Below are 26,620 nucleotides of genomic sequence, written 5' to 3' on the forward strand. Positions count from 1 at the left end.
AAAAAAAAAACCATCAGCTTGCGTAAAACTTTAAAGGAAAGGACGCGAAAAATATATCGAATTTTCAACGTTTTCTGATTCATTAGTAGGGAAAATTAGTTCGAAATTGATTCGATAATGAGCTTACGTTAGAAGAAGACAACATAGAGTAAACTTTTAAACGACGAGACATCGTTACAATGATTGTAATTAACCCTTACGTAGCATAAATTGAAGTAATTATCCAGTATTTCTTTGGTACGTTAATAATCCATCGAAAATAAAAGCGATCGATCTCCGATCGCTGTGAAGATTTACTTCGTCATAAATCGCGATGCTTTCGTGAATTCGCTACCGACGGTAAGGTCGATCGCTTTGTTATCGACGACAGAGGATGATTTTACTTTAGCATCGATCGGTCGAGAAAAGAAAGTATAGTGGAGTTTCGTTTTCGAACAGTTCCGCACGTTCGTTCGACTCGAAGATCGATCGCAGGATGGCAGCAGACGTCTCTGCGGTGGGAAAAATTCGAGCGATCGACGTCGCCGTCCGAAACCATGATGGCCGAGGCAGCGTTTGCTATTTCGAGGAGGGTAACGCGAGTGTGTGTCCTCTTTATCGAGTGTTAAATCAAGCGAGAAGCTCCCAAGCCCGGCGAAAGCATCCTTTAAAGAATGACCGACGGTCCGTCGCCACTCGTGAGTAATGACAATCTTTATTAAGATTTTTATAAGACGGTGCTCTCGAGGAGGATCGTCTCTCGTTAGGTTATATTCAGGCCTTCTCGAGACCTCTGTCCGTACGTCAAACGATCAACGACACCAGTGCCCGTACAGACGATTCATTTCTCGTCTTCTCGCCGAAGGAATCCTTAACGCATACCCTAAGGGAGACCCGCGAAGGAAGGAAGAAAGCGCGTAAGAAATGGTTCGACGGTGGGCGAATCGGAAAATTGATCTGCATCTGGCCGTTCTCGATTATCGTCCTTCGTCAAGCACGCGCGCGCGTGCTGGAGCGGGAGGGAGGCGGGGGTGGGGGAGAGAGAGAGAGAGAGAGAGAGAGACACGCGATGCATACGATACGACAGGAGATACGAAAAGTTTGAACGCGCAAACGCGAGCCGCAGGTTCATTGGCCGTCAGCCGATTGACGTCATTGCTTGACAGCGACTGTCACCTGTTCGGACCGTTGCGCCTCGTTCGGCCCGTGACGTCACCGCGCTGCGATGATGCAATCGAGCGTTGCAATCTCCGCTCTCCCTAGCGAGCCAAGGATCGTTCGCGGCCGCTTCTCTCATGGCTCTGGATTACCTTTTAATATCTTTCCGATCTTCCAACGAATCGACGGCTAACGATCGAGTCTATCTGCGTCCGATCGAAATCTCTTGAATTTAAAGGCGCAACGATTGGATCAGGCGGATAAGGTTGAAAGACTTATCAAGGTCCAAGAGATATCGTTTTAGTTTAATTCGGTCTCGAGACTACGTCGAGATTTAAAACGTCGATCGCTTCGAGTAAATCGGAATACGTGGTATAAAGTGGTCGGAGCGTTTCTTACCAGATGGCGCCACTTGCACGTACGGCGAGACGACGATCCGTCGATCACTCGACGTAGCGGGCACGATATCGATGTTTGAAACTATTTTAAAAGCTTCGTAGATTCGCTCGCGTACGTGGGTTTACATCGAGAAACGGGCGTATCGCTCGTTCGAGATTATCGAAATCGAGCGTGAGACGACGTTAAAGATATTGGACGTTAGCGCGAGATAGCGGGCAGTGCGTCATGCGAGCGTAGGCGCGGATTCCGTGTCGGTGGAGTGTCATCGCGTCCGGAATAGCATCGACGCGAGGCATCCGTTCGTCCAGGCTGACATCATTTCGACGGAATAATCTTATATCTGTTTCTCGGTGTTCCATATATGAAAAAATGCGGTCGATGACTCATCGTCGGCTTCGAACGATCAGCGCGATGACGTATCGCATTTTTTCTTCCGTCGGCTCGTCGTCGAACGACGCAGGATGCCTTTAGCGAAGCACGCGTAATACTAGATGGAAATGTAATTTTGGACGCGGACGCGTCGTATTCTCGTTCCGAAGGACGCGTCTTTCTCAAATCCTTCTTAAATAATACGAAACCCATGTACGATGTATACGAGATGTAATCGCGAGGAACGCCTGAAAACGACACCGCACGATTCGGACTTGTTCACTCCTCTCTCTCTCTCTCCCATTGCCTTGGAGAGAACCGAATCGTGCGCGCGCTCTTTCCATCGCATCCTCTCTCCCTCTTCCTTCTTCTAGAGACTACTCGAAGCGTCCACTCGCGCGTATGAAATTTCGACGAACGAGCGAGACCGATTGGTCCGAGATGCTCCGCTTCCTTGTACCTTTCTGCGCGTCTTTTGAAATTCCGCTCTTACGTTTATGCGCCAGCGAAATTCGTAGAATAGGATAATCGCGCGAGCGCCTCCTGACGCGCTCTTTCGAGATATCGGATTAAGGATAATTAACTGGTAAATACTTAAAGAAACACTTGGAGACTTCGTCGGGCGCACATTTCGAGTCCGAGCATCGCTGCGGACTTTGCCGTTGCCGTCGCTCGTGATCCGATTAGCCGAGTTAATGGATAGAAATAATCGGCTTTTCGCTAAATGGAACGACGTACCGCGTACGTAATACGTCCTACGTTACGGAGGAATCTTCGTTCCTTTTGCCAAGTGCCACTTTCCCGAGAAATTTCCTAAACGCCCTGTGCGAATGTCGTACGACATCGGCGAACAGCGATGGACGTGTCTAAATATTTCCTTTATTTACATCGGCTTTTCTCTCTCTTCGATCGGTTTCTCTTTGGTACAGTCGAGCCGGCTCGAAGGATCAACGCGACTGCGCGCGCGCGCGCGCGTCGCCCGTAGGATCGTAACGAGAACGTCCTGGCCGCGGTGCCGGTAGTCGAGCGGAAAGAGTTAATGACTCGTTAAGTAACAACGAATATCCGATATAACAGGTATATAATGATCGGGCCACGTACAAGAGCCGCGACGCCAAAGATAATGTCAAATGAGATAAGTATAATCGAATGTAACCGCTCCATAGAACCGCGACGGTTCTCAACAAGCGACGGAGGGCCACGCGGCCGGCTCGACGTTTCGGAACTTGGCGCATACGTCCGCGGTGCCGTAACGGAAAGGAAACTGCACGATGTTGATGTCGTAGTCCGTGTTGACGAGAATGGCGTTGACAGACGGCAGGTGAAATTTATTGGCTAGATCGTCCTCTTGAATCTCCCCGGTTATCGGGTTCGTATAAGCGCAACGCGTTTTCGCCAAAACGCAGGCGGTAGCGTTGACGAGGAGTTGGCTCAGTTTGACGTCCGTCAAATTGAAGTTCGGAAAGATTCGCAGGGCCTCGCCGACGCACTCTCGCAGCTGTGGAAAGAGTTGCTCGGAATAGAAGATCGCGCCTGGACGATCTCGCGTCGCGGCGCGCGATATTGTTTAGGCGCAAATATATTTTTTCCCTTTTTCCCTTACTCTACACCGTTATGTACAATGGATCGTTATATCCGACGTGTGGGGCGTGCGTTAGCGTGCGGCACATGCGCGACCTTACGAATAACGAGACGACTTCCTCGAAATGCCCGTGTCGTAAAAGGGATAGAGGTCGAAGGGAAAAGGAATAGTTTACGTAGATACGCTCGTACACGTTTTAGTTGGTATAATACATTCCGTAGAAAGGGGTTTCGCGTAGCTACCTACCTGCTTACTTGCTTAGAAAGTAAGTGGGTTACGCGTGAGTACGTACGCGAGTACGTACGCATGTGCCTATGTACAAGGCGACTTCTCGTCCGGACTCTTGGTGCATGTAATTAAAGCGGCGGAAACAAAAGTTTCTAATTAGGATTTTCGAGGACTTATGGGACCGTTCTGGGATCGATGGGCTCTGCTCCGGGTCGTACGGTAATGGAATCGGCGTTTTGCTCTCTGAATACGCAAACGGCTCTCAAAGTGCGAGGATATATTTTTACTACAAAGCCGGAATTCGTCCCTCGTGCTTCCCGGCTCGTCGTTGCTCCTCCTTCCCTTATGGCTGCGCGCAAAGCGTCCTATACAATATTTACAACGTAGGTCCTTTTAATAGAGCTAGAATCATCGTTATTCCTGAAAAGCGGTGCGTTCTATCGATCAGTATTCGATCAGTATTTCGCTTTATCGACCGATTCATCCGCCGGCCGGTCTCTCTTATTTGCACGTTTGCTTTTCCACGTGGAAGCTTTGCGTACGTGTCGACGTATGTACACCTTTTACCTACACCTTTACGACCAAGAATTAGCGTTCGAGAGTCGATCGGATTGCGATTCGATCGAGAAAGTGTCCGAGAAAGAAGCGAGAAGGGAGGAGAAGTGACGTTGTACGTTACCAGCGTGTCCTTGTTCACCTGCCGAATGCACTCGAGGAAAGTACAGTAGATCGTAACGGGACCGACTCTGTTGTTCAAATTGTTCGTCGCATTCTACGGAGGCAACGATTACGATTTTAATGGTAAAAAGTGATCGAGTTGTACCTACGAGATCCCATCGCATCGCATCCTTCGATATTCATTCGCTTACTCTCAGATAGGCTTGGCAGTGACCGTAATCGGTATTATTCAGGTACATGTCCGCGCACGCGGACATTGCCAGTAGCAAGGGATATCCCGTTGGTTGATTGCTCGCGCGATAAAAGCAACCGTAACAGGCATCGCGCAGCATAACGTTGGCGCCTTGCGATTCGTTGCACAATTGATTCAGCAACTCGGGAATTCTTACGCTGTAAATAGAAATTGGCTGTAAAACGAAAAGCGAGCGAGCGAGCGAAGGTCCTACCTACCTTTTTATCGTAGCCAGGGAGCCGAACAACTTGGATAAGCCGTCTGGTATCAGAGCGTCCCCGTTGTTGAGAAAAGCCGGAAATATCAGGAACAGGAGGACCACCGGCAGCTTCGCCATCGCGGCTTTTACGCGAGTTTTGCGGAAAAAGCGTACCTCGGGCCTGCTTTTATACCGAGATAGGGATCGCGCGTCGGACCGCGTCGAACCGCGTCGCAAGGACGTACTCTCGTTCGTTCGAGCGAGCGAGCACGGTAAGCAAATAGGCCGCTGTACGTTGTAATCGCGCGTTATACCTACGCGAAAATTAGTTTACCTTCGTTAACGGAAGTTTCGTCCGGTTCGGACGATGTCAGAACGTGCAGAACGGACGTTCGTCGTTACGTTCTTCGGTCGATTCGTCGAGCCGATCGTTGCACGAGTTTGTTCTCGGTCCGAGAGAGAACGGGATGACGAGGATCGTCCTGTTGCCAATGAAAACCCACGAAAGCCTCGGAGGAAACAACAACCGCGAGTAACGAGCTCGGCTTGTTTATTTATCGCCTTTAACTGTGACGGTTACGCATAAGCCATTGTTGTTTCATGAAAATAGACCGTAAATAGGAGACAGGAGAAACAGAGACGGGCGAAACGCGGTTTGTCGCGGATGCGATTCATCGGACGAGTTCCGTCTGGCTCGATTATTACGGGAAAATGTCGACGAATACGCGCGTCGACCTGGAAACTCGAGCGGGCTCTGTTCCTTCGAACGAGCTCTGCGAACTTTCACGCGTCCCGAATCGTCACGAATCATCATCCATCGATTATTTCGAATCGCGAGAAGGAGATTCGCCGAACGTTCGTCTCGAGCGCGCGATCCGTCGTAGCGTTTGATATTTTGCGCGAACGTTCATCGAATATCGTCCGTTCCGATTATTTCTTCTCGACTCGTTTATCTTTTCTCTCGTCCTCCTACGCTCTTCGTTACGCTTACGAGCTCGTTACTGGAACCCGGAAATTGCTCGGAATCCCGTCGCGCGTAGATACATCGACTTCGCCGCTTGGTTCCCCTTGTCGTCTTCGTAGAAAAGCGATGGTTTCGCGTCGAAGAGGAGAGGAAGAAAAGACGACGGAAAAGGCGCGATACTAGCGACAAATTTTAACTCGGCTCTTCCTCGTTTTAACGCCGACTCGTTATGCTTTCAACGGTGAGCATTGACACTTACGAGACTCCGGATATCATCGCGCGATGCGTTCCGAGTAGAATGTAAGTAAGGCGGAAGAAAATGAAAAGAAGCGGAGGAAAGAGAGAATTCGTACTCGTTGAAAGCTTTCTTATACGTATCGATCAAAAGCGTTCGCTTGCTCCTACAACGGGCATACGCGTATTTGAGAAATCCGTTCGCGTTCGTTCCTGCACGCCTTACAGCGTTGCGACACGAATCGGAAATAAGACGAGAGGGTGGACTTTGAGAAGTAATTACGTCTCGTCGGCGTAGGAAATAAATTTCGGTAGATTTGGAATGGATCGAGTTACCGGTCACCGAACGAAGCTACTTTCGTCGAGAAGGAGAAAGAACGTTGATCGACAACGACGCGCAGCTGTCATCGTCTCGCGGTGTCTCTCAAAGGCTCTCTCTCTCTCTCTCTCGCGCGCGCGCGCGCCCCCTCTCTCCCATATTCTCCGACATTTCTCTTTTTCGCTCCCAGAGGCAACCTCACGACGCGACGATGTTTTTAAGAAATCGCCGGGAAAATGCAGCTGTCGTCGCGGCGAGCCTGGATATGATGCATGGATTTCTTTGATGTCACGTTAAATCCTCGCGAGTGAAAGAGAACCTCTTAATTGGACGATGCTTTTCTACGATGCACCTCGTACGTTCCGAAATTCCAGTTCTTTTTTCTTCTTTTTCTTTCGTCATCTCTCGCACGGAATCGTCCGATCGTTGAACTTACGATAAAAGATTTATTCGCTCGTCGAATGTATCTTTGGTTGTTTGGCGAAAGCCGCGCGGCCTGTCGGCGTGCACAACCTCGTATATACTTCGAGGGAGCTGGGAAGGATACTGGTCGGTCTACGAGCTTACCACGAGGAGAGACGATGCACCCGCATCTCTGCTATTTGTGCGTCAAACGCTCGCTGTAAAGAGGCGTGGGAGAGGACTCGATGAACAACAGGACAAGGAATTCGATGAGCGAGTACGGCGACGCGATTGGTTCACACCAGAGCTTCCTCGAAACTCTCCCGGCGAACAACAACGAGGAGCGACAAGGATTTCTGCAACGTCTCGCGTTTAGCGTATGCTCTGGGTCGTAGAGGGAAGGATATATACGGCCGACCGTTTACGCGTATCCGCGGCGTATTTTTTCCAAGCGTCTGCTCTCACGGAACAGCTCGGGCGGCAACCCTCGACCGAAAAAGGCCGGCTGCTTGCTCGAGCTCGTTTCAGACTTACGGATCGTTAGCTTTACGAAAGCGAGCCCGAGCCCCTTCGTGCTCTTTCCCACCTCTCTCCCTCTCGCCTCTATCGACGAGTATCGTAAGAAATTAGCGGTGTAACGTACGCCGCGATAAAAATCAGTTGGTTGCGCGAAAGGTCGCACGAATCGTTCCCGAGAGAGGGAGGGGGACAGAGTACGATCGTCGGAGGAGAGCGCATTATCGTTACCGTATCGTTAGATACTCCCATCGACGTAGCCCGAGGTCCTTCGATTATTCCTCCGGCAATGGTCCCTATCGATTGGAAATTCGACGGTAGTGCGATCGTGCGAGCGATTACCCGTTCGAGAAGAATAGATAAGGATAATGCGCGAGCGGCCCTCGACGACGGATCCTTCCTTATTGTTGGTTCCGAGACTGCACGCTCCTCGGGCCGTGTTTAAAGCCGTTTTAACGGCCGTATCGACATTCCTATTCCTTTTTTTCGGTTCGGCTGCCCTTACTACTTTTGCCACTTGCTTCGTTCCTAAGTTGAACGACGCGTGGGTATCGTATTACGGAAAAAACGCATATTCTTGGCAATGCAAATGTCGGCGATCGGTGTGCGTGACAAATGTAAGCTCGCGACACTTTTGAGAAGCCGAGAATACGCTCGTTAATTTTAACGACCCCATCGAAGCGATGCTTGTGTATATCTACGGAGACACCCACACGCCGCCTCCATCCGCACTCGTTTCTCCTCGTTTCGCGTCGATTTTGTCCTAGCTGTTGCCGCTGTCGATGCGTCAGGCTTGCGTCGAGCTTGCGTCGAGCTTGCGTCAGGGCTGTGTTCCTGCATTTCAATCGCGACGCCTCGATCGCGACACGATCGGTAGCGTATCTGACTACTTATCTATCTGGATCTTAGACGCTCTTCTTTCTTTATCGTTGCTGCAGGCAGGAAAACTTTGGCGTGGCTCGAAGCCGCTTAAATCGCTGCTAATTAGGAAACAGGGAAAAAAGAGATAGGACAGGAGAGCGAAGGGAAATCGGACGGAACTGCGACATCGTGGCATCGTGACACGTGTCTCACGAGCCACGTGTCCGATAGGTCAGGAGTACGTACGTACGAAACGAACTCTGCTATTACAGTCTGAAACGATGCCGAATAATTACACCGTTTTACCGTTCGCCTAACGAGCAACGTCGGACGACGTTTTCTTTCTTTCTACGATATATACGAGTTCTTTCCTCTTACGCGTTTTATCGCAAAACTAAAAGAAAAGTCAAAAGTCGCAACGCGAACTTTGATCGATTCTGTTCGATGGACGTAATATTTTGATAATAAATCTTTTTTCCCTTACTATTTTTTCTCTTAGCGACAAAAAATTGGCAAGATATTTGCCCGCATACGTGTCTTAATTGGTTTCTTTCACGAGGTCGTGTCGCGTAATGGAATATCGATGGGCTCTAGTAGCGCTAGAAAGGTGGGTAATGAGCAAAACAAACGAAGGGAAGAATAACAAAGGGGCTTGTTTCTCCTTGCGCTTGCTTCTACACGAGAGAGAGAGAGAGAGAGAAAGGTTTCACGATAGCGCGTTACCATTCTATGAGAAAAATCGAGGGCGAAGTTTCCCGCTCGTCAATTCTCTCCTCTCTCTCTCTCTCTCTCTCTCTCTCTCTCTCTCTCTCTCTCTCTCTCTCTCTCTCTCTGTCTCTTTTCCTCTCGACGTTCTAGAAAGGGCGGGAAAGGCCGTGGAAGGATGGAAAACGCGGAGGGAAGCTACGAGAAGATACGACGATGACGACGACGACGACGAGGACGATGAGCACGGGGGTGGCGGTGGTGGAGACGCGAAGCGGTGGGAGTAACTGCTGCGCCAAGAGTGGTGGCAAAGCGGATCAATACTTTTGTACTCAGCCTCCCTTGGCCTCAGGACCGTATCATACCGTTCTCTTGACGTAATCTAAGCACGTGCCTTTCCCTCGCGTTACGGTATATTGACTTTGAATATTTCAGGCGATTTTCTATTTTTAGTAAGATTCTAGATGACGTCGAAAGGACGATCGCTTTGTTTTCCCTCTCGTGTGTGATTTTACGCTCTTATATATTTGTAAAATTTGAATTCGACTGCGTTAACGCGAGTACATTATCATGATAGAACGTGGTAGATTAGGTACGCGCGCGTATTACATCGTAGCTCGTAATTTATTTATTTCATTTATTCGAAGAAAGGGTAAACCTCGTAAATTCGTAAAATTCGTCCGTGTGGAATATACGGCTGTTCTTATATGTCCGCTTTCGAGTTTCTCTCTCTCTCGATAAATTTAGACTTACAGAGCGATAGAATAATCGATCGTCATTGGGTATTAAAATGCCGTGACGTCAAGTTAGAGAATTTAGAGGAAACCTGTACGTTCGTACCGTAGGAGTCCGATCCATTCTATCGCAAATATTAGTCGATCCTCGAGAAATACAAAAGTACGAGGAAGGAACGTTTAAGCCGTTGGTAGGAATCGATCGTCGTGCAAGTCTATCGGTTCAAGTTTAAGGCAAAGTTAAGGCGTTTAAGCTGATGGATTTAATGCGCCAACGAGATCACACGGCACTGCGTCAATCTCCACTCCGACGACGAAGCGTATACGTGACGTAGCTTAGTGGGGATGGATGACGTCAGCGGTCGATACACGCGGTTCTGCTCCTCGAGTACTACGCTATCGCCTACGTCTAGAGAGAGAGAGAGAGAGAGAGAGAGAGAGAGAGAGAGCGCGCGCGCGTGGGGCCGTAAGGGGTAAGGTAAGGGGAAGGTAAAGGAAGGGGTTGGAACATCACGGGCGTCTCTCTTCCACCCTCTCCTCTTCCTTCCTTTCCCCGTCTTCCTCATCTATCCTGCCGCAATACGAGTCCCTGAAAATGGTCTCCTCTACTTGCATTCCGTACTATTCCTCGTAAGCGCATGGCCTTCGTTATTGCGCCTCGAGTATTACGCAAAAAAAAGGAGAAAAAAATTTTCGCCTAGTCTGGGAATACGAAAAAAATCGTTATATCTCGAGCGTTCTCCTTTATCATATCGTTTTTATTCCTCCTTCTTTTATTCTTTCGTTCTGGCATTTCTTTTCAACATGTAAATTGTTGTTACGAAAGTTTATCGCAATTTCGAATACGATTTCTTTTTAAACGTCAAAGGCTCTCGTTAATGCTAGAACGCGAATAGGAGATTCGAAAGCGTAAGGAGTTTTCTCGATAATTGGACGCGATCTACGGTTTTCTTCACATTTTCTCGTGATTCTCGATTTTATAAGCATACAGCGTTGGTTAACGTCGCGTTCGCTAATCCGCAAATCCAATCGTCAGGTCCTTCGTAAAGTCTAAATTGGGATTTTTAAGATCCACTAAAGTCCCGCTGGATTCGTATAACCTCTGGAGAGGACGCATCGCATTTGCGACGGCGTCGTTCCCTGCACGCTCATCCTCTTTATAATTGGACATAAAATCTTTTTTCCATGATCGATCGGACATTATTGTCCGATCATTTCTCTAACGGCAGATCCCCGCTAGCGATAGATAAAATTGAGCGATCGAGAAGGTCTTAAGGTCTCGGCATTGAGCGCTGGATCATCGAGCGATTATCGCATCTCCTTTTTACCGTACTATAATTTCGTTTCCTTCATTTTCCCTTGTCTTCCGTTTTCCTTCGACTCGCCTCGACGTATTTAACGAGCTCTCGCGCGTCTTTCATTTTCAAAGCGCACACGTCATAGGAAGATGTCGAAAGAAAAGCGAGAAATTCTAATCTGTGGTATTAATCGTACGGAAACGGGAATCGAACGGCCTTTTCGCGCGCGCTGAAGATAGTTATAAAGAGCGTTAGAAAGTTTTTCGGACTTTTCTCTTTTCTATAGTTTTATTTTATTAATGGAGAACCTTTCGCTCTTTTCCTTTCCTTTCCTTTCCTATTCTTTTCTTCACCGCAAAGGCGAGGAGATTCGAGAAGGTTCGAGGAGGTTCGAGGAGGTTCGAGGAGATTCGAGGAGATTCGAGGAGGTTAGAGGAGGAAGGTGAGAAGAGGATTTAGAAGAGGAGAAATTAAATTTGACATACGAGTCGCAAGCGCCGTGGTAGCTTGAGAGTAACGCTCTAGAGGTTAGAGGTTAGCTTCGCTCGTGACGCACGGAAGTAGAGGGATTGCGTCTAAAATCTTTAGCGATAAAAGATATTTTTCGATCGATCTCGAAAAGGTTTCCATTTCTAAAGGTCATTGTAATCCTCTTCGTAGTCGTAGCTCCCTTCGAGAGAAGGTTCATCCGAGAAAGTTCTTGTATGGGACGCTAGCCTAATCTAAACTCGTGGAAAGGATGATCTCGAGCGCGCGGCGAAAAAGCATCTGGCCGTCGCGTCAGACTCGTTTCGTGTTCACACAGCGAGTAATAGCGAAAAAAGTTCTTCCTGAAACGTGTGCCTCGCGAGCGAATGGAAGCGTCCCGTCGTTAGGAACAGGAATCCATCAGAAATAATTGGAGCTTCTTGCCCCCTCGGCCAAGGATCATTAGTCCTTTGTGGTCGCGCACCGTCGCTTTCTACATCAACTTTTCATGGCGCTCGACCACGAAGACGGATGACCTACTGAGATTTTGCGAGTGGAAAGATTCTTCCCAGTTAGCTTCGAGTTATCTACGAAGAGTAGAAAACTTGGTCCGATTGCGCGGAACTCGTTTTAATCGTTCTCTCGAGACGACGGGGTACCAAATTACGTGAATTTCATCTGAAAAATTCGATGAATTTGACAAGAGAAATTCCATCTTCCAAAGCGCGCGACGACTTTCGCGAGTAAGCTACTTTCGCAAGTACCATCGACGACTACCACCGTCGTTATAACTTCTTTTCGCGAGGTCTGTTTCTTTTTCTCCCCTCGTTGATTACTTTTTTTCGCTTATTTTTCACGACGCAGGGAGCTTCGTCGAGAGTGACGGATTCGATGTTCCCCGGGATATATCTGTTAAAGCGCGTGCACGAGTAGATAAGGTGCGCGCTTAGCAGAGGCCACTCGCAGGAGGATAAGCCCGAAACGAATGGTTCGGTCACGCAATTTCGCAACGCCCGGACAGATTCTTCAACGCTTCTCCTCGTTTTTTCCCCAGCCGCCGCTGCTCCTGCTGCTGCTGCTGCTGCTGCTGCTGCTGCTGCTGCTGCTGCTGCTTACGTACCTTATCCGCGAGATAAAACTACGTTTCCCCTGAAACATTTGTATTTCTATGACAATCGCAAATCTGGTCGATTTTCGATTCGAACGTCCCTCTCGTCCACCGAATTATATTCTTAACAGGGTTTTTTCGACGGACGAAGACGTAACCCTTTTATGGGCGGCTCGTTGCTCGGCCGACAAGACGGGCGATTCGTTCGTCGTCATGGGTTGCGATTACATGGGAATGCGAACGGTCGCGTTTTCCCGGTAACTTTCATATGATCCGTATGAAATCGGCTCGTGCATCGGCCAGCTGCTTCGAAACAAATCCTCCTGGCAGATAAAATTTCAATCGCCGTATCCTTCGTGTCCGTTTCTACAACGTATATTTGCTTGCAAATATGCGGCGTACGATTCGTCATTTCCCCGTGTAATCAACGCATCGGCGATTCGCGCGATTTATCGCGTTCGTCCATGGACGCTCGTTCGAGATTGAAGACCGACGATCGATGTCGAATATCTCGACGCTCTCGCGCATGCCGAAGCTTAAAGGGAACGTAAGAAATAATATACCTATTGTATGAGAAAATTATTCTAGGAAATGTGGATGGATAAGTATATGACAACATATAGATCTATACTCATCGCGATCGCGATCGCGAATATCGTTAAAAGTGCGATATACATCGAATTAGGTGGATGATGTACAGTAAGGCTTAAACCAGATTACCGTCAAGCAACGTCGTTATCTCGTTCGAAGGTAGTAAGTTTTGAAAAGGCGATCGCCTTTTCTTCCGGTTATTAGGAATCCCAAGAAAAAACAGGGCGCCTAAACGTTACGACGTGTATAATATGTGTGTGGATGGTCCGCGCATTGGTATGGAATGAAATAGGTCTAAATAGGGTAGCTAGTATACCGATCGAGTTGGCGGCAGAGCGTAAGAGGGGCTAGCACAGTCGCCATCCTGTCTGGGCCATCGCGTGCCTTTTCCGCGTCCGCTTCTTCCAGGTTATACGTCGCCGCATGAAAATAATGTGACGCGACATTATCGTTATTTCGTTAAATATCTTCGACTCTTTTCAAGATATTATATTTCCTGCTCTTTTCCTACGACGCCGCATAATTTGCCTTCTTCTCTAGTCTCGTTTTTTTCCTTTTCTTTCTTTCTTTTTTTTTTTTTTTTTTGATAGTTTTTCCAGACTAGACTTCGTTCGCATACATATTATGTGTCCGCGTACACGGTTATTGGTCGAATTTCAACGAGATACTCGTACAATGCTCCTTGAGATTTGACCGATGTTGCGTTGTAAGCCGACCTACATGGTAGGCCGTAGGTACGTAAGTACGTATGCATCTATGTATGCAGGCCGAGCTCAGGGTCCGCTTCGGCTCGTCACGCCAAGGGTTGCCCTCGGATATGAGATTACACGAATATGAAGCGCGGCTGTAATTTTACCGGGTCGAGTCCTTCGCATTTAGAGCGGCCGAAATTTATTCGAAATTTATCGCTTATCCGATAAATTTGAGCAATCTCGTTCTCTCTCTCTCTCCCTCTCTCAAAGGTATCGAATGCGCGGTCAACTTTGCCGTGGCATCGCGTGGCGTCGCGTGTCAAAGACATGGAGGTTAGCGCCTAAGAACAGAGCATAAAAGGTGAACATTCTGAAATAGCCTAACGTCGGAAAATAACGAAGCAGCACTTTTCTACGAGACACAAGATACGATATAAGGAGAGGTAGAATTTCTAACGAATTTTTGTCATAATTGAGAAGATAGATCCCGTAAGCGGGGGACCGGCAGTGAGTCGAGTTAATTGCCCTATTCAAAAGTTTATAGGTCATCGAGATCTTTGGGGTTGTCATTTAACACGGTACAAATTGAAAGTTCACTTTAAAAGCAACGGGTCCTTTGACAAATCGTACGCGCGGCGCAGATTTGACAGGGTTGCCGTAAAAATTCTTTGCGAAAAGAAATATTTCATTCGCGAGTCGTTATACGCGCTCCGATTTACATAGAAACGTTCGTAAAGGAGGTTCGTAAAGCGAAATGGAAAAAGCGAGATGGACAAGAAAGAGGGAACGCGAAAAGTTATCTTGCCAAGCTGTCAGCGAAAAAAAGTTACAAACAAAGGGACGTCTCGAATGTGCTCTTTACCCTTGAGAATGTTTCAGTTTCTCTTCCATCTCCAACGCTCGTATTTCACGACGTACCATTATTTTTCACCGGACATTTTTCACCATCGAGCACTCTCGAAGCCTTTCTCTACAAGGAGATCTTATTAACGGATCATACGCGTGTAAATCGTTCGAAGTTAGTCGGAGGACAACTGACGAAAGCGATCTAACGAACGAGAAGTCGACGGCGTTTTCTTCCTTCCACGGCTTATGCGATACTTTTCTCTCTCTCTCTGTCTCTCTCTCTGTCTGCTCCTCTCGAGGTACCCGGTTCAGCCGAGAACTTTCGTAAATCAAGAAAACGCAAACCAAGTGTCGCGCTGCTGTTAGTGGATTAAAGTCGTACTCCGAAGCGTTACCGAGCTTCGAGCTTGATATACGAAACGTTGGAAGCGTAGAAAAGAGCGTACCGAGAGTTACGCTTACGACTCCTGGATTCTCGTAAAGCTGCCTACTGTTTTCTTCTTTCCGTCCCATACGAGCGACCTCTTACTCTTATATTCCAGCGTCTACGACAGGACGCATACCCAACGGGGGAGGGAAGGGACTAGCCGCCGCCGATTGGATTTTCTGGATTTCCTTCGTTCGGGAAGGAAGGAACGCGAGATGGAGGAAAAGACCGTGGGAGACGCAGTAGAGACAAAAGGGAGATCGTTTTAAAGAAACTACTTTCATAGCCGATACCTATAGGCTCCGACTTGAAGACGACTTGGTCCTTCGAAAAGCTTCACCGAAACTAGAGACTCGACCATCCTTTCTTTTTGGGTACTTTGATTTAAAAGCTATTCCCCGTTCGTAATAGTATAGAAGGAGAGGGTCCCTCCTTTCAATTCCGGGATAAATTCTCGAGGACGAAACTCGAGCTAACCAAATTTCAATTTACATTTTTCATTCGTTCTCCTTATACCCTCGATATCATGGAAAGTATATAACCGGGAAAAGTTACATTTTTCTTATCTTCAACATTTTCTATCGAGCAAACGATGGAAAGTAAATTCGTCATTTGCAAAATGACTTTCGTACTTGAGCGTCCGGCGTTGATTAATTCGTTAATATCGTAGCAACCGGAAGAGAAAGAGTAATCGAGCAATAAATCCGCGCGTTCCTGATTAATATTTTTCTTCGATTCGTACGTGTCTTAATATTAGAGTAATTCCTTTTATTATTAATTAGAATCGATAGGGTGACACGGGAGGTGATACGAGACGCGTTCGAAATCGGGAGCGTTGCTTTCGCGCGTAAGTAAGTACTTGATCGTTTTGAAAGGATTCAGTCGTAAGACGAACCGATCGTTTCTTCCAAAAATCGAAAAAGGTCAAGAAGACGTCGCGAGAAATCCTCGAGGGATACTCGAAGTGTCCTCGGTGTACGCGGATTCTATTTGTAGGACGTGAGGCCGGTATCATCGTAGCGGATATAATCCGTGTTGGTACGGTAATAGAGTGGAACTTGGCAAAGTTTAAGGGTGTCGGCGTTACCGGCTACCGAGGAAGCAATGTTACGAAATGGAGCAGTTTTACAGGCAGTAAAACGTTGATTGGAATCCTGACGATCGTTTCTCTCCGAGTAAAACTTTCCCCCTCGTATCGTAGGGTGCTGCAACCGATTTCCACCCTCTCCGTTCTTCGTTCGCGCAACTTCCACTCTTATCATCCTCCTATCCTCGAACGATGCGTTAGCGGCACTCCCGTTTTATCGCGAATGCGTGTACACCGAACGCATTCGCCACCGCGTACGATCACGACGGAATAGCTCCGTCCGTTCTTCCACGAGTTCGCGTTTCGTCTTACGATCGATCGTTATTGTATCGGTCATCGAAGGAAGATCCCAACGGGGATCACGACTCTCCGTTTCGAATGTCAGATTCAAGATATCTGCCGATGATGGGCTTGATCAAGTTCGCAATTCGCAAACGGTGTTTTCAGAATCTTACCTTTCAATTACCTTTATCCTCCATCTAACGTCAATGCCGTATCAACTATATATATACTCTATTTATATTATACTCTTTCGTTGCTTGTGTTTTATTTATATTCTTTTATTATCATTTTTTCTATAGATCAATTCGCATTGAAGGTACCCGGTAGAGAGAGAGAGGGGGGGGGAGGGGACAGGGGATAGGAAGGAGTCGAGGTCGCGAAAGCAGCGACGTGGAAACGCACGCCGTGGAAAAATACGAAAACGGGGACAGAGAAACGATGTCGTCTCCTTCACGAGAGAATCAGCGTTGACTTCCTTCCTCCACTTTGTTCTATGCTTCGTGCGTGTACGTTATTACGCCTAGTTATTACCGCGTAACTAACTTTTACGATCTGATCGTCGCTTCGCATTGACCGCATTTAGAAGAGCCGGATTTTGGAGCAAAGCTTTCTCGTCGCGCGTCCAACCGTTCTTTTTTTTCTCAAATCGACGCATTTCCTTCTCCCATTTTCCTTGAGAAAGTCGACAGCGAAAGCGAAATTTCGTGAGATTCATTTCGAGATATTGCAATAATCACGATCACGTGTGTAGGTACATAGTTATGGTAATGAGAAAGAGATAAAAGCATTCGAAGAGCAGCACGGATAGGTCGAGGAATGGGCGATGGTTGGAATAAATCGATGTCGTGGTTCCGTTTAACCACTCGGCGTGCCACGATTTGGAAACTTTTAGGGCGCGTACGAACGATATTAAAAAGTTTATAGCGTTGGTATTTAGTTGTTGTGCGGAGTAGCAACGTCTATCGCGAAAGTCGAACAAAATTCAGTTTCGAATCTACGCGGACTTTTGTATTTAACTTCTAAAGTCGCTCTGGTACGCGATTAAGGTGGAAGATAGACCGTATTTAAGTAAACGCTTCGACGGTATTTATTATGTATCATATGAAGCGTCCGAAACGCGTAGTGGAATTCGAGTAGAATAAAGGTCGACGAAATAAAATACGAATATAAATCGAGGTAGAAAGTGCAGTAGGTGGGATTGTTTTACGAAGAGGAGAAAAAAAGAGTCGGAATGCGCATGAAAATATACACGCGTGAAAAAGCGTCGACGGCCATTACTCTCTGATCGACGAAGTCGTCTGCCGTCTAGCGAGGCAAAGTAGTGGGGGCGGCATTAACAAAGTAGGGCTCTAGCGTAAAAAGGGAGGGAAGATGGAACAGGTGAAACGCTAAAAAATGGGTCAGCCCTTCCTCCGTGCCCCTTCTACCAAGTAGCGTGTGCGCGCGTTCGCACTCGTCGACCTCAACGGCGAACCTAGCGCCGACCCCAGCGTCGATCCCAGCGCCAGCGTTGGCTCACGCGCATCGAGGAATACCGCGTGCTTCTGAGGTAAATCGAGAGGAGGGAGGGGTGGATGGATGGACGGATGGGTCGATGGATGGGTCGATGGATGGATGGATGGATGGTTGATTGGATGGATGGATGGGTCGATGGATGAATGGATGAACGAATGGACGGATGGATACGTAGAGATGGAGAAAAACAGAGAGAGAGAGAGAGAGAGGGAGAGAGAGAGAGAGAGAGAGAGAGAGAGAGAGAGAGGGTGGCTTGCGAGAGTGCTCGGCCGAGAGAGGGTGAGTTTGGAGTTGAGTTGTCGGCGAATGAGGGCACTGAGGCTGGTGGCAGAGGGTGAGGCCAGACAGAGGCTATTGATCCGCCAGGATCCACCTACCAACCCACGTTAGTGGGATAGGCTCGGTCTGCACCGTCGAGCCACACACGTATACGGAGCGTGTATGGCCTAGCAGAGGGACGCGCGGTGGGACGCTAAAAGTACATGGTGAGATTCTACTCGCTAAAATTTCTTCCTCTCCCCCGTGCCTCCGTGGAGCCGATGGTTCCAGCGCGTTTCAACCTTCCACGTTGGTGCCTTCGTTGAAAATCGCTTTTTCCACGCGTGGAAAAATATTGTTGTCGCGAGAGTTCGATGTTCGACGACGCATGAACTGCTCGCTTGAATCGAGCACGTGCGTTTCAAACGGTTTTGCCCCTGTTAGATTCTCTCTCTCTCTCTCTCTCTCTCTCTCTCTCTCTCTCTCTCTCATTCTTTTTCTATCACACTCTTTCGCGCGCTTACTCGCTATTCCATCATCGGACTCGAGGATAGGCCGATAGCGCATGATATCGAATCACTGCGATGCGATCGAAGATGGAAAAATGTTTCCCGTCGTTTCTTCTCTTTTTTTTCTTTTTTAATTGATTAAAGTGGATGTTTTACATACGATTTGCTGCGGATAACAAGTCAATTATCAGTTTGCCGATAACACAGAAATATTGATGGCTCGGTGCATTAATGCGAGAGAGAGAGAGAGAGAGGGGGGGAGAGAGGGAGAGGGAAGGAGAAAGGATTTCGAGGAGCAAAGGAAAAGCGGACGACGGGGGTTGGCGAGCAGTCGCTCGAAGTTTCAACAGCCTCTTCTTCCCCTCGATCATCCTTCAGGCCGTTTTGTCTCACCAAAGGACCGTGGAATATTATTTCTGATACAATTCTTGGTACGCGGGGCTTCCTCCCGACGTCGCTTTGGTATCACCATCGTCCTTCAATCCCTTCCCTCGTTGTCGTCGCGATACTCGCCGACGCGGCGCGGCTATCCTTTCATCCTCTTCGCTCAATGAGCCGTCAACCTCCTCCCTGTCCTTTTGCGTTTTGCCCTGGCTTCTCCCTTCGCCCGAAACGCGACACGGGACGAGCGACGAGGTATGAGCTACGAGCAGACCGCCTCTTCTCCCGTTCCTCTCTCATTAATTTTATCTGCACGTTTTACCAGCGGCTAGCGGCATTCGCAGTCTGAAACGCGAATTAATTGCTCGACGCTACTCGAATTAATCGGCGAAATCGTTGGCAAACCGCCACTCGCGGTACTTTACCTCCCACAAACGGAAAGATCGTCGCATCGAGGGGACGACGTTACCGTCGTTCGAGGGACGCCGGCAAAGAAAAATCTACTCCAGCTCATCCTTCTCGACGTTAGTGCCACTTTGGCTTTCGTCCCTCGAATAGCACGAGTTTTTCCGATTAAATTTCCGGCTAACCGTAGAACGATCTTAAATCGATCGGCGAGTAAAGAGATTTTCGACTGGAACCGAGCCCAAAGATTAATCTCCATCGTTATTGGACCAAGTTAGACGAGAATTCTACCCTAAGAAGGTACTCATAATGGCGACATTGTGGGATAGGAAAGAGGAAAGAGAAAACGGAGAAGAGAAAGCTTCGAATACTCGTGATCTTAGGATCGTAGATACGATCTCCTTCCGCATTCGAGGATTTACGCGTAAGCGCGTATCGATCTTAGATCGTCGTACGTTGCAATTGGTTCTAGCTAAGAAAATCGGCTAAATAAAGCGCGGAGGATGACGTCGCTAACGGTTTGCCGCGCTACGCGTTCGTCGCTCGAAAGGATATTGATTTCGACAACGATAGGAAACAAACCGAAGAAAAGAGTATTTGTTGGAAAAAGTATCCTGGGAGCCGACGTGATATAGGTATATGATTTTCCAATTAATCGATCCCTCGTTTACGGCATTGTTTGCTGCTTTTACCGAGTGAAGTTTAAGCGCGAGGAAGGAAGAGAAGGACGAGACCAGGAATATGTGTACTAGCGTGCTCGGCAAATATTTTCTCTCTCTCTCTCTCTCGCGCGCGCGTGCAAAGCCAGAGAGATCTCTTTAAAGCAAATCGAGATAATCGAAGGGTCGGGAAAAAGAAGCGACATTTTCCTCGTCGAACGTGTTTGCTACTACGAGATCGGTTTACGAAGGTTTGACGCCTCGTCCGACCTGCACGAGAGCTCGACCGCGACGGCGTTGATGGTTTCTGCCAAACTTTAAGAATTTTTTAAGCGCTACTTCGATCTCTCTTGGTTCTCGATCAATACGCGAAATTGTATTTTCGGTCGAATGGAATTCCCAAAAGGGCTGATCCATCGGTCGTCGCAGTCGGCAGGCAGATACTCCACGTGTCGCCAGCAATATCTCTCGGTCATCGATCATTTCGAGCTTTCTTTTTATCCAACGACTAACTGTTACCATCGCAAAGCGAAGGTAGATGACGATGAATTCAGATGTCCCGTAGAACGCGTCGTGCATATTCGTATGATCGGAAGCTCCCTTTTTTAATATTATCCTCTCCCGGAGGAACACAGAGACGTTTAGAAAGATTATTATATTAAACCCACGTCTTTTCGGCCCTTTTTACCGTTTTTATTATACTCTTGATACGTTTCCTCTTTACGTTTCGTTGCCCTTGCTTCAGGAATTCGGCTCGTTTAGACACGTACGCGCTTCGAGCACGCTCGACTGATTTATGCGATGCCCTAGGAAATTTATGAGTTCGTAGTAGTAACGTAAGTAGCTATGAGGAGGAGTAGGAGAAAGAAGAGGAACGTCGAGTCCCGCCTTTCGATCGAAGATAGTGACGCGAAAGTACTAGGGGAAAAGGTCGAAACGTCCATGCGAAGGAAAAGAGGGGCTTTCGAAATGGTTTCTGAGTTAGTGGAGCGCTTAAGAGCGTCGCCAAATTATGATTCGTAAGCGGACTTGATGATAATTTAAGGTGCAATGAACTTGCACCACAAATACATAAATCTTTTTCGAATATTCGCAGTGCCAGAAGATACGCCAACGTCCCGATCGAATGACTCGTCGTTGCGAGTGACTGGCTTTGGTTCCGGTAAAGAGATAAAACAAGAGAGAGAGAGAGAGAGAGAGAGAGAGAGAGAGAGAGAGAGAGAGAGAGAGAGAGAATTTCGTTCGGTATTCCTCTCCTCGCGTCGCACAGGATTTTCGCTTGTTTTTTCAAAGCGGCTTATAGTCGCAATTCGATAAACGATCTCGATATTCTCCCTCGCAGCGAGGATTCAGGAAGAAGAGATGGGTCGAGCGCGATCAACGAGTCGAGAGGAAAACGAAAGCCCAAAGGAAAAACAACGATGAGCCTAGCCATTACGAGAGAGAACGAAGAGTAGTCTTGAAGGAAAGCACGTCTTTGAAGTAGCTCGATGAATTTGTTTTTATCCTATCTCTTTTTATCGGTCGATCACAAGTTCCACTTCTTCCACGACAGACTTCAAAGCCGATAATCGCCGTTCGAGGGTGATTTTCCAATGTTACGATAATTAAGATTTCCGTCGAATAGTCTCTCGCTATCTTTTGTCTTTTGCAAGCGAGCAGGTCGGTCCTCTTTAGGTCGATCGTTTAGAAACGAACGAACGGTTAAGACGGAATTCATTGTCGGCATAACGACGAGCTTGACATAGAACGACGAAGCAGGGGCGGGAGGGATGCCTTTGACGAACGCCGCACCGTTCGCGTTTGGGCTGCTAAGCTTCTGCATTTTCCACCTCGGTCTTGCTCGTTCGTAGTAATGTTTACATTGCAGGACGCACCGCGTCGGCTTTGCACGACGCTCGTCCCAGTGTGAACACAATTCAACAATTTACGGTTGATTCGACCGGCATTGTCAAAGGGCATTCGCATGCGTCGCATGCCAATGCCCTTTTATCGTACTCGAAAGCAGATAAACGCCAAACAAATAAAGCAAAACTCGATGCAGAGACTTTGCGTTAATCGGCATTGTCCAGCTCGCAGGGATTTGTACGTTCGACTATATACCAGTTTCGTGTTAGCTATCCATTCAATCAAGATTACGTTGCACGTTTCGTGCGTGCGCTAGACTTTCTCTCTCTCTCTCTCTCTCGGTGTAACGAGTACCGTCGTCGGAGCTGCCCGTTTCCCCTGGATCCCGATGGATTTTCGATTCCGAACGAGTACGATCTCGGATTCGAAATCGACGATATCGCGTTTCGTCCTTGACTTTGGTTATACGACGCTTTCCCAGTCGCTAATCGCAACTAAGTTTGACTTTTCGAGCCGCTCTTCTCTTTACTCTCGCGTCCCTGACATTTAGCGTATACGCGCGCGTCTGAAGAGCCCTCTTCGTCCTTCGACGAAGCCACCCTTCGATTCGGTGCGGATCGACGCGGGGCTAACCGAGGGAAGGAACGCGAATCGCACGATTGATAAAAAGAAAAAGTGGCGTTTCTCCTTTTTCCTCGCTCCTTCCTATATTTTTCTTTAACCTCGCAAAGATTTACGTAGCGTCCTACGTGCGACGTTACGCTATTCTCGTAACAGGAAATGCGCCTCAAGTTTCCGCCCTCTCTCGTCCGTTTGTTTTCTTCCATTTTTCATTCCTACCGTTTCGCATCGACGTTCCATAGAATATATTTTTCGACGAGAAACTTCTTGGGAGAAGTTCCGTCGGATAAATATCACAGTTTCTACATCTTATCGTAGATAAATTTTGTCATCTAATATAAACGATGGTTTATTTGGAGGAAAAGACAACGATGAACATGCTATTTCGCGTTTCGCGATGGCGATCGTCCTCGAGTTACTTTTATTCACGTTCGACCGAACGTTCGGAGCATCATTTTAGAGATCGCTACATGTGGGCGAGCATAAACGATCCATTTCCATATCCTCGTTTTCCGGTATCTCCCTTTCTCTCGCTCTCTTACTTTACATGCAGGTGCGTACGGGCAACCTGTTGCCGCGCAATTTTTATGAAGGGTTCCGACTAGTCTACGGAAGTATGTGCCTTCCATAAAATATCCTCTAGCTCGCCGGTATCGTGGCCGCCGACACATACAATTCCGTGCTTACGATCCCAGTGCGCGGTTACACATTTTTCCTCGTCCTTTTGCTATATCCTCTTTTCGATGCTCGAACTCGTTCGAACTCGCGAGGACCAAAGTATCGACGTCTTTGTAATTTCTCTTAACCGCGTCGTTCGTACGAACTCGCATCTCGATTCGTACGAGTTTTTTTCTTTTCTTTCTTTTTTATTTATATTTAGCCACGTTCGTTCCTCCTCCTCCTCCGACATCGTTTGACCATTTTCCGTTCGTTTTGTCAAAGGGACCATTTTATCTTCCCCGACGCTCGACGCTAGATCGCGCAACGAAATGTCCTTTAACGAACTTGGACGTCCGAGTGTAATTGCCTACGATCGATTATGCTTGGATGTATCACGCGTGGAAAGGCAAGCGAGTGTGGAAGAAAAACGCAGGTGACGTTATAATAATAGGAAATAGGTCGGGTCGAGGGCGGCCGGAAAAGGTTTCCCCGATGGACGACTTCGAGGATATGTCAGTCAAATGGCAGAGCATCGCTTTCGAGAATGTTCGTTGCTCGTTGTATTCTACCTACTCGATGACCTCCATTACGTCGAAGAAATCGCTATATCGGATATCTTATTGTCTAGCGCAAAAGGTGATTAAGCGCCGTGCAATAGTCGTTCGACCCATTTCGAAACATATTTCGTCTCTCCTCTATGTCTTGCGATATAGATATAGAAGAAATCTTTTATTCGTACGAAATAATTTGTTTTATTTCAACCTCGTAAAAGCTACCGAAATGGCCCGTTTTGTGTAAAATACGTAGACGCATAGATATATGCGTCAGTACGTGGGATAAAATCCTCAAGTGTCACGTTTTACTGCCGCTATCGCCTTTATGTCGGCTACCCTTTATGCTTCTTTGTCATAGGACAGAGGGAAGAAAGAGAGATAGTACTATATTTCACGGGTATTGCGATCCGGTGCGTATCAGTGTCTGCGAATGGCGAATAAACTATTTTTTCCTACTCTTTTCTTTTGCTTCTTCAAGAATGTCAACGTTCTCTCTCTCTCTCTCTCTCTCTCTCTCTCTCTCTCTCTCTCTCTCTCTCTCTCCTCCCGATCAACTTGTTTAACTTTTTCTTTGTTTTTTGCTTAGCTCGAGTTTATTTTATTCTTGCTTTTTTGTCACATTACGTGCATTAAAATCTTGCGATTGCGAAGAAAGTATGAAATTCATACGACGTTGCGATTACATAGAAAGTAAAGAAACGAAACGACGGATCCAGACTCATGTCGCTGCTTTCTAAGTTTAGATCTTTCCTCTCGACGCGTACCAGGTTCAAGCTTCGTGTTATTACTGCAAATTCGTCGACGACAAATTTCCTTGACGCGTACGCCTATTTCCCTCGTTCTTCTCCCGTCTCACGCCACTCGTCGTCCTCCTTTTCGTACTCGCACACGAGACTTTCCCTCGAGATGAAGAAAGAAGTAACTGGAATGAGAAACATTCATATCGTATAGTCGAAGTATAATCGAATTGTACGCGACGAAACGAAACGTTGCGTCCATTGATTTTGTCGAGGGAAGAAAAAAGTCGGAAAAACAAAAAAGAGATCGTTGCTCGAGAGGAATTTCCCCAAGCAAATTTCTCTCTTTTGCGTTGGGTAACGATTCGTTTCAACTCCTTCGTACGAGTTACGAGAGTTACTCTTCTCTTTCTCTCTCCCCTTTTGGTTTGTCGTATGGCAGGAAACGAAACGGCGCGGCGCGGCACGGCGCGCCGATGGGACGATTCGATCGCTAATTCCTTCCGAGTCGAGGAGTTCTGGCAAGACCCAATTCAGCCGATCCATTGAACTTGTTCTCAGCACCCACCGTCGGCTCTCTCTCTCTCTCTCTCTCTCTCTCTCTATCTATCTCTATCTCTCTCCTTCCCTCTCCTCGCTCGAACATCCTCCTTCTCTCCCGTCTCGATCTCCTATTGACGATGGAACGCGGCGACGGCATCCGTTTTCTATGGAACGAGAAGGTGTAAAAGAGTAAGAGCTAGAAGGAGTCGGAGAAGGTAGACGGGAGGATAACGAGAGGAATAGGAAGGTGCGAGGACGACAAAGAGGCCGACACAATGACTGGTCTTTTCTCCGCTAGGTTTGAATATATCGACGGCCCGTGGAGGGGCATGAATTGGTAATAGAGGATGTCGAGTCTGCTCCCTCTCTTTCTCTCTCTCTCTCTCTCTTCCTCTTCACCTCTCGCGCTCTTATTTTCCAAGAGGTCGAGCTGACTCCTATCTTCACACAATTTGTGTCCCCCTCCTCCTACTCCAGCAGCACCTTCTCCGATTCTACGGCACCTTTGGAGACCATTTTCTCACGACCTCTCTCTCTCTCTCCCTCTCGTCTTTTCTCTTCTCTTCTATACTCATCTCTCGTTCTCGTAAAGAGCCGTCGCCGTGTGAATCGTGTCTGACCTGTCTCTCTTTTAATCGATCCGCCAGAATCTAGAGAGTAACGCCCGTCAGAATTTATGGCAACGAAACGCGACAACAGTACCTTTTTCGCGTTAAACGCTAATTAAGCAAATTGATTCCGTGCGTTCCAACAATCACGAGAGAGAAAGAGAGAGAGAGAGAAGGAAGGGAAAAACGGACGTAGGTTCGACGAGACAAAACGTCGATCGAAAATTATCGGAGAGTCGTTAAAAATTGTCTTTTATCGAGAGCTTGACGAGAGGCGGTAAGGAAAAGTTCTCGGCGCCGTCCGTTCTCGCGACGATGAAAGACGATCGAAGAATACCGAAACAGCCCTCCCTCGCCTTTTCGAGTCGAATCGAATAATTCGTAAACACCGTCGGCTCGAACGAAGCCTAATTCCGATCTCAAGAAGGCGCTCCCCATCCATCCCATCTATCGACCAACGAGGAAAAAGCTTTCTATTGTCGTAACGTCGAAACGTGCGTCCGATCTGCCGCTCAAGAATTTTAACAAGATATGAAAAATGAAACGTATTCGCGATGATTGATTTTTTTTTGTTACTCGGCCTTTGACCTTAAAAGAATATTCGAAATAGATCGAACGAACGTCTTTCTTTCCTTTCGAATCTTTCGTGGGAATAGGAAAAGTCTTAAAAGAAATAGCGATGCCGAACGAGAGAAAGAAGAGACGATGGAGGGTCCGATAAAAAGTCCGACGAGCAGCAATTCCGTACGTGATATTTGGAACGCTCCCAGTGGAGGGCGAGCAGCGAACCTCCTTAGAAACTCGATCGAGAAACCGTCCTTTCGTTAACGAGCCTGTGCTATTTATAATACATGCGAGAACGCAATTCGTAAGTCAGCGGTCAATCGGGCCGTCGAGGCTTTCGTCGAATTTTTCGAGTAGCGATTCGAATGAAAATTCGTCGATATACGCTTGAGCGGAAAGA

The 26,620-nt window shown here is 47.6% G+C and overlaps 3 protein-coding genes across 7 annotated transcripts in view; 1 reads left to right on the plus strand and 2 right to left on the minus strand.

Moving 5' to 3' along the window:
- Positions 1–4,655, minus strand: part of LOC122628339 (protein APCDD1-like) — an 8,856-nt gene extending 4,201 nt beyond the window's left edge. The window contains exon 1 of one of the 2 annotated variants that reach the window (XM_043810575.1): positions 4,539–4,655. In XM_043810575.1, the coding sequence (XP_043666510.1) occupies positions 4,539–4,557 (19 nt within the window). In that variant the 5' untranslated portion in view covers positions 4,558–4,655. The remainder of the gene's footprint in view (positions 1–4,538) is intronic. The other variant, XM_043810567.1, reaches the window with a different exon arrangement.
- The window catches only part of LOC122628392, a 5,698-nt gene extending 515 nt beyond the window's left edge, over positions 1–5,183 (minus strand). Inside the window, exons 1-4 of one of the 3 annotated variants that reach the window (XM_043810665.1) lie at positions 4,844–5,183; positions 4,585–4,783; positions 4,395–4,487; positions 3,333–4,080 (exon numbers count right to left, since the gene is read on the minus strand). In XM_043810665.1, the coding sequence (XP_043666600.1) occupies positions 3,889–4,080; positions 4,395–4,487; positions 4,585–4,783; positions 4,844–4,962 (603 nt within the window). In that variant the 5' untranslated portion in view covers positions 4,963–5,183 and the 3' untranslated portion in view covers positions 3,333–3,888. Of the gene's footprint in view, positions 1–3,332; positions 4,488–4,584; positions 4,784–4,843 lie in introns of those variants that run through there. The other 2 variants (XM_043810674.1, XM_043810656.1) reach the window with 2 other exon arrangements.
- LOC122628270 (3-phosphoinositide-dependent protein kinase 1) overlaps positions 498–26,620 on the plus strand; it is a 150,205-nt gene continuing 124,082 nt past the window's right edge. Inside the window, exon 1 of one of the 2 annotated variants that reach the window (XM_043810403.1) lies at positions 498–677. In XM_043810403.1, coding sequence (XP_043666338.1) covers positions 654–677 — 24 coding nt within the window. In that variant the 5' untranslated portion in view covers positions 498–653. The remainder of the gene's footprint in view (positions 678–26,620) is intronic. The other variant, XM_043810430.1, reaches the window with a different exon arrangement.

This window comes from Vespula pensylvanica, chromosome 1 (assembly GCF_014466175.1).
Source record: "Vespula pensylvanica isolate Volc-1 chromosome 1, ASM1446617v1, whole genome shotgun sequence".
Classification (NCBI taxonomy): domain Eukaryota; kingdom Metazoa; phylum Arthropoda; class Insecta; order Hymenoptera; family Vespidae; genus Vespula; species Vespula pensylvanica.